Consider the following 7,431-nt stretch of genomic DNA (forward strand, 5'->3'; position numbering starts at 1 on the left):
GGAAAAATAAAATATTAATACAATAAGATTTAAAGACGAAAAAGGAAACGAAAAAGAAGTTGAAATAAACAAATATATATCCCATATAATTTTCGAGTCTAAAAATAACATATAGAAGTTAATTAATGAAAACAATACTGAAAACCAAGAAGAAGAAGAACTTACATCTTTATTAGAAAAATAATTAAAAGATTATTAAAAAAACCTAAAAAATCATATTAGTAGAAATATTGAACTTTAATATGCTTTATAAAATGTAAACGAGTGTAATTTTGATATTCCTTAATTATAAATAAGATGAAAATATACATATATATATATTATCATTAATTAATTAAATACTTAAAACATTCTAAATTAATTTCTTTCTTTTTATCTTTTTAGCAAGAAGCAATTGTTATTTCAAATAAATGCTTCTTTTCTTCATGTAATTTTATCATTCTTTCTTCTATACTATTTCTCATTATAAATCTAATTACATTTACATCCTTTTTTTAACCAATTCTATGTATTCTATCAACAGCTTATTCTTCTCTTTTTTTATATATATAGATATATATATATATATTATATAATATATATATATATATATATATATTATTTAAATATTTAAATATATAATAACATATTTATAAAAATACACTGCCGGATTCCACCAAGGATCAATTAAAAATACATGATTAGCTCGAACTAAATTTAGACCTACACCTCCTGCTTTTAATGAAATTAAGAAAATTCTATAACTATCATCTTCATTGAATTTTTTAATAACATCACTTCTTTATTTTTAATTAAGTGATCCATCTAATCTCTTTTTTTGTTTTATTATTTTATATAAATAATTATATTATAAATAAATATACTAAATATTTCATATTATTTTATTTAAAATCTATTTCAAATAAGTCAAACATGGCCAAAAACTAACTAAAAATTACACACTTATCATTCTTACTATTTAAAACATTATTCAAATATTCAAAAACAGCATTCATTTTAGAACTTCTTTTGAAATTTTTCTCCACATCAAATCCAAACCTATACTTAATTAATTATTTAATTTCATATATACATACTTATTATCTCTTGGAACAGTCATAATATCATCTTTAGTAATATAACTTCTACAAGTAGGACACATTCCTACATTTTCAATAGACCTAATAGCACATAATCTACAAAAAACATGCAAACATCCAGTTATAACTGCATCTTCCATTGAATCTAGACATACACAGCAATATTAAATATTTTCTTTTTATAAATCATCAATAATATTATTAACATAATTCTTATTATTATTATTATTACTATTATTATTATTTTTATTATTTTTAACTTCAATTCTATTTTCATTGAAATTTTCATCAAAGACAATTTCAAAAGCATTAATATTTTCCTAACTTTTCCTTTAAAAAGCCTAATAAAATCCCCAAATTTTCTCCTCCATTTTTTCTCTTGAAAAAACATCACTACGAGCCTAAATCATAAAAACATGGTCACAAAGTTGTCTTAATCTTAATAAAATTTCGAATACTTTCATATAATTAGTCAAAGCGATACCTTTTTCAATTAAACCATTGAAAATTTCCTATGACTTTTCCCTTACACAATTATAAATTTCCATTTCTTCCTTTGAAAAATCCACTAATTAAATTTACTATTTTTTCTAAGTTAACTAAATGATTCTATTTCCTTCTTAGTCGACACTATTTTTCGTCCTCCTCAACAAAATCGGCTATAGAACCTTCTAAACCATCTCCGCGTTTTCATTCACGTAATTATTCCACCAAGAAAAGTCACACCAAGGTTCATATTCCAAAAAACATACCAAAGAAAACACTTCTTCAACCTTATTCTATAATGGAGTTCCTGAAACTGCCCATTTATGTACTCCTTTCAATCCAAAAGCAGCTTTAGCTACTTGAACAATTCTCCCTTTAATATAATGTGCCTCGTCTAGTACTATTCGATCCCATTTATACTTAAAAAGTTCCGAATTTTCAATTTAAAATTCTGATGATAATGTCCCATATGTAGTAAGTACTATATCATAATCTTCGAGTCCTTTTTTTCTTTGATTTCCATAATAAATAAAACATGAAATTGAGTTTTTCATAGAATGAGTATTTATTTCTTCCTCCCATTAAGAAATTAAAGTCACTGGCATAACAATTAATGTGTTTCCCTTCTTTTCTTTTTTTTTCTTTTTATCCTAAAATTCAACATCTTCATCTTCACTTAAACTTTAATCTTCATTTTTCAACATATTTTCTCTCCAAAATTTACCATAATGTATCAGAGATAAGACCATAATAGTTTTCCCTAAGCCCATTTCATCTGCCAAAATGCCCCCTCGACATTTCCTGCCGCCATTCTTAGGTATTTTTACCGAAATTTAACCTGAAAATGGGTTAAAAAACAATGAAAAATCGCCTTAGACTGCATATTCTTCCCATAAAGGATGCAGAATTCGACTATTTTTTTCCTATTTGTCATAAAAAAGCTTCCCTTCTCTAATAAGCATCCATGTGAGTGCTTATTTTTGATAATCATGCAATTCTGAGACAAAACTTCTAGGTTTTTCAGTAAGATAAAGTTCCGAATGTGGGAATTCTGATGATGATACATTTAAAATATCCACAATTGATTTATTCGAAGAATTCTCTTTTTTTTTAACATTCAGTACGTTAATTAAAGCTTCTGTTTTTTTCTCCAAATTTGTCATAATAAATAACTTCCGGAAACAATCTTTTGTTTCCTTATATATTTTTAAAATTAAACCTTGTTTATTCTCCTCTTTCTCCTCCGCAAGTCTAGTAATTGGACTAGTAATGCAATTTCTCAAAAGCCAAATTTTCACCTTTAATTTAATGGGAGAAAAAGTGCTCATTCTTTCCCCACAATCTTCAAAAAAGCACTCCGTATATATATAGTTTTTCTCCATTAAAGGATGCAAAACCTCCGAATATTCACTATCGACTCTACCTATAGTTTTTTCTTGAAAAAGAAGACGTATTATGGTAGTTTTTAGTCGTTTTTATTCACTATTGGTTTCTATTTTTAACTAAATCTCGTCTCCGGGGGACATTTCGCGCTTTTAAGAGGTTAATGAGTGTCCTAGGATTTATATTGTATTTAAAAATAAAGGAAATTATATAGGACTTTTTTATTTTTAAATTGAATTGGTTATTTATTCTTATTCTATTTTTTATTCTAAAGGATTAGATCTTTTTTTTTATAAAGCTTATTTTTTTAATAAAAAACTCTATTATGATTATAATAAAGGATTATTTTATTTTATATTTCTTTTTTCTTCTTCAAAATCGTTGTTATTTTTTTCTTATATTTTATATGAATTTTCTTATATTTTATATGAATTTTCTTAAATTTTTTATGAATTTTCTTACTATAGTGTTTTTTCTTATATTTATTGAATATTTTTTTATATATAAAGTGTATTTTCTTATATATTTTATATTGAATTTTATATATTTTCTTAATTTTAAGTAGGAGAAAAAATGGAAGGTAAATAATCTAAGGATATTCCTGTTATTTCCTAAACTGGTTCAATTATTTTTTATTGTTTGGGAGGATTTTTGTAATCATCTTTTAATTATTTGATTATTTAATCAATTTTTTATTACTTTTTTTGGCCTTCATTTAATATTTTAAAAGCGTTTTTTGGTTGAATTTTCGGAGTTTAATTCTATGTATTTTGGCGGGATTTCTTTCTATCAGCTTGTTAAAAATAATAATTTAAAGACAATTCTAAATTCCCTCTTCCCCATTCTAAATAACGCATTATTTCTTCGTCTGAACATTAATCATCTCCTATTATATTTATGAATTATTAATAAAGATCTTAAATCATTTTTTTGAAAAAAAAAAAAAAAAAAAAATAATAAAAAAAAAATATTTAATTAATTTTTTTTTTATTTTTTATTTTTTTTTTTGAAGTTTATTGTATTTTAAATAATTCTTTTTTACACAATGCAATAAATAAGAATTTTTCATTATATAAATATATATATATACAAAATAATTTTATATAATACACTTTACATAAATAAACATTATTATAAGATTTTATAAACGAAAATGAATTTAACTATACTTACATTTTTAAATAAAAATAAGTTTGTTTTTATATTTTCTAAATTTAAAAATTACTACTATAAATGTTATAATTAGGTAAAGCAAAATAATTTTATTATTATTAAAACTAGACCAAAAATTAATGTTTTCAAAATAGCTTTTTTAGTTCCTCAAAAATTTAAAATCATTTTTTTTTTAAAATAATATATTTAATTTAATCTTTAAATATTAAACTAATGATAATAAGAAAATTCTTTATAAAAATTTCGATTTAATGATTATTTCAATAAAAAATATAAATATTTATTTATAAAAATCTAAAATTATCATTTATAATACATGTTTCTCTGTAATAATCTATTTTAAATGTTAAAAGAGTATTAATATATTCATCAAATTCATAAATTAGTATTTAAAAATTTCCATATTAATTTTAAAATATATATATATATATATATATATATATATATATATATATATATATATATATATTATATATTAAATATTTTTAAAAAAAGAATTTTTAATTAAATAAAAATATAATTTAAAAATTTATATTTAATTATTTGCAAAAAATTTCTAAATTTATAGTTGATTTAAAACACCTAATAGAAACAATCTAAAAGAAAAACTAATTATTTAAGCTTATACCCCCTTGTTCTACTTATAAATATTTTCAATCCGAGCCCACTAAATTACATAAAAATTATTAAATTCATAAATTAATATTTACTCCAAAAAAAAAAAAATATCATTTATCTTTTATTAATGATTAGAATCATACTATTAATCATAAATAGACTATTAAAATGAATAATAATTCATTATCTTTATTATACATAAATAATAAATAAAATGAATATTTAATAAACAAAATAAATATAATTAATATGTAATATTATTAATATTTAATTATATAATTTAAAAAATATTATATATATTATTAAATATTTACTAAATCATTTATTTATATGATTAGATTCTTTTATTATTTTATTAAAATACATTCATTACTTTATATTATTTTATTTTGTTTGTTTGTTATTAAAAAAATGTTTTAAATATGATTATTTGTTTATTATTCTAGTATATTTTTTTTTGTAATTATATATTTTATTAAATCTATTTTTTAGCTTTTATACAGACAACTATTAATTTTTTTAATTTAATAAAATCTACAAAAATTTGATCTTTTTAATTAAAATTAATTATTTTAATAAAATCCTAAAAAAAATAAAATAAAACATAAAATTTAAAAATAAAAACAATAATTTTAAATAAAAAAGTATTTTTTAAAAAATAAATATTTCGGGACTAAAAAAAATAATTTACAAAAATAAAATATATGAACAAAAAAAATATATAAATATATATATAAATATATATTTATATATATATTTATATTTATATTTATATATATATAAATAATATTTTATTCATAAAACAAAAAATATTATTATTTTATATATTAATTTATTAATAAAAAAATATAAAAAACTTCATTATTAATCTATTTAATTAAATGCAGAAACACTACTAAATAAATAAAAAATAAAAAAACAAAAATTTCAAAAAAATTATTTACTTATTGATATTATTAATATAATTTTATGGTTTTAAATGTTTTTAAATCGAAAGTGTAAAATCTTTATAATTTTTACAAGAACTTCCAGTTTAAAATTGAGCAATTTCACAAAAATTAAGCATTTTTGAAGGACTTTCATAATTTTATTAATCTTCTTAACTATTATTTTTTTTATTTGTACTAAAATTATTTGAACTTTTAACTAAAATATTCTATTAATTTAAAAATTCAAATGTGCAATCTTATAAAACTTTCTATTTTTCAAAAAACCCACTTTCTTTTTAACTAACGGATTAAATTTTTTCTTTTTCAAAAAATAATTATTTTCTAAAATTTTTTCTTCTGTTTTCTAGAAATTCTCTTCCTCTTAAAAAGACAATTAACTACCCAAAAAAATCATTTATAAACCTATTTTTTCTTCTTTATTTTTAGAATATTTATTCAATATTTCATTTCCAAAATTATTAAACTCATATTTTATCTAGTCTAATTTTTAATTAAAAGTTCCTAGTTTTTTCTTCATGCAACTATTCCAATGATTTTTTATAGAATTGTCTGTTCTTCCTTTTAAATATTTCGCAATTTCGGCCCATTTACTACCCATAGATTAATTAAATAAAAATAAAATCCATTCTTCATATTCGCTCCATTCACTTTTTTTTATATTTGGATTTAAATGATTATGCCATCTAATAATTATTTTATATTTATTCATTTTAATTTTATATTTTTTTTTATTATTTTACCTTTCACGGCATTATTTTCCGATTCTTTCATCTAAATGAAAAGCTATAAAACTCCATTTTTAAGGCCCATATTGGTTTACTAATTTTAAAAGAAATTAATCTTCTTATAATGTCCAAGGTCCTTTAATTATTTTTTATTGATAATATTTATTTATTTTTACTTTTTTTGCATTGTTAAGGAGGTTTTTTGTTTTTTATATGTAAAGCTATTTAATTATTTTTTTATAATAATTGATATATATATTACCAGAATGAATATTTTTTTTATTATTAAATCCTTATTATTATTTTTAAATTTTATTTTCTTATTTTTATAATTTACTTTATTTTACCATTTGTATTTATTCGAAAAGTATTTCTTTAGTTTTTTGTTTTATTAATATTAAGTTTTCTTTTTTATTTGTTATTTTTTAATTTTTTACAAGAACTATGTTTTTCTACTTAATATTGCAAAATAAATAAATAATTTATAATATTATTTTAAAATTAAGGTTTTTATAAAATTCAAATAAATTAATTGATTTGTTTAATTTTTTAAGGGCATAAAACACATTTGTTAAGTTAATTAAAATTTTGGAAATTAAAAAAAAAATATATTATAAAAATTATTTTTAGTAAATATTTATTATTAAAATGTATATTATTTTAGTTAATTATTTATTTATTTTAAAAATATAATAAAAATATATATCCTTTAAAAACATTAAAGATAATAATAATTTTATATACAAAAATTATAATTATTTATAAAATAAAATATGTAAGTTATATATAAATAAAATATTGTTAATCAAAACTTATTAAAATTATGGTTATCTTTATTATGATAATAAGATAATATATAATATTATATATATATATATATATTTTTAAAAAATATAAAAGGAAAAAAATAATTTATGAAATATTTTATTAAGATAAAATATAAATCAAAATATAGAGAAACTTGTTAATTAGTATTTTATTAGGAATTATGATTATATATATAAAATAAAAATACAT

The 7,431-nt window shown here is 18.7% G+C and overlaps 2 protein-coding genes across 2 annotated transcripts, besides 16 other annotated features; both read right to left on the reverse strand. All coding sequences in view use genetic code 6, as the record gives it.

The window, feature by feature from the left end:
• Positions 1-256: 256 nt before the first annotated feature.
• IMG5_085320 (snf2 superfamily rad5 protein, putative) lies at positions 257-2,924 on the reverse strand. The gene is made up of 4 exons (XM_004035818.1): positions 1,077-2,924; positions 864-1,038; positions 642-811; positions 257-534 (listed from the first exon to the last, which is right to left on the reverse strand). Exons 1-4 carry the CDS (start codon positions 2,891-2,893, stop codon positions 324-326), a joined length of 2,373 nt encoding a protein of 790 aa, XP_004035866.1. The 5' UTR covers positions 2,894-2,924; the 3' UTR covers positions 257-323.
• Positions 542-620: a microsatellite.
• Positions 1,293-1,333: a microsatellite.
• Positions 2,925-3,336: 412 nt separating the features above from the next.
• Positions 3,337-3,489: a microsatellite.
• Positions 3,339-3,409: a microsatellite.
• Positions 3,348-3,405: a microsatellite.
• A 392-nt stretch (positions 3,490-3,881) lies between the features above and the next one.
• Positions 3,882-3,916: a microsatellite.
• Positions 3,882-3,918: a microsatellite.
• Positions 3,919-4,387: 469 nt separating this feature from the next.
• Positions 4,388-4,434: a microsatellite.
• A 102-nt stretch (positions 4,435-4,536) lies between these two features.
• Positions 4,537-4,597: a microsatellite.
• A 345-nt stretch (positions 4,598-4,942) lies between these two features.
• Positions 4,943-4,981: a microsatellite.
• Positions 4,977-5,011: a microsatellite.
• A 321-nt stretch (positions 5,012-5,332) lies between these two features.
• Positions 5,333-5,382: a microsatellite.
• Positions 5,370-5,407: a microsatellite.
• Positions 5,408-5,456: 49 nt separating this feature from the next.
• Positions 5,457-5,521: a microsatellite.
• Positions 5,457-5,529: a microsatellite.
• Positions 5,530-6,202: 673 nt separating this feature from the next.
• On the reverse strand, positions 6,203-6,601 carry IMG5_085330 (hypothetical protein; the record flags this gene model as incomplete). Its single annotated transcript, XM_004035819.1, has 2 exons — positions 6,203-6,372; positions 6,430-6,601. 2 exons carry the CDS (start codon positions 6,599-6,601, stop codon positions 6,203-6,205), a joined length of 342 nt encoding a protein of 113 aa, XP_004035867.1.
• Positions 6,379-6,428: a microsatellite.
• Positions 6,602-7,431: the final 830 nt, after the last annotated feature.

Source organism: Ichthyophthirius multifiliis (assembly GCF_000220395.1).
Source record: "Ichthyophthirius multifiliis unplaced genomic scaffold scaff_1120509250623, whole genome shotgun sequence".
In the NCBI taxonomy this organism is placed as follows: domain Eukaryota; phylum Ciliophora; class Oligohymenophorea; order Hymenostomatida; genus Ichthyophthirius; species Ichthyophthirius multifiliis.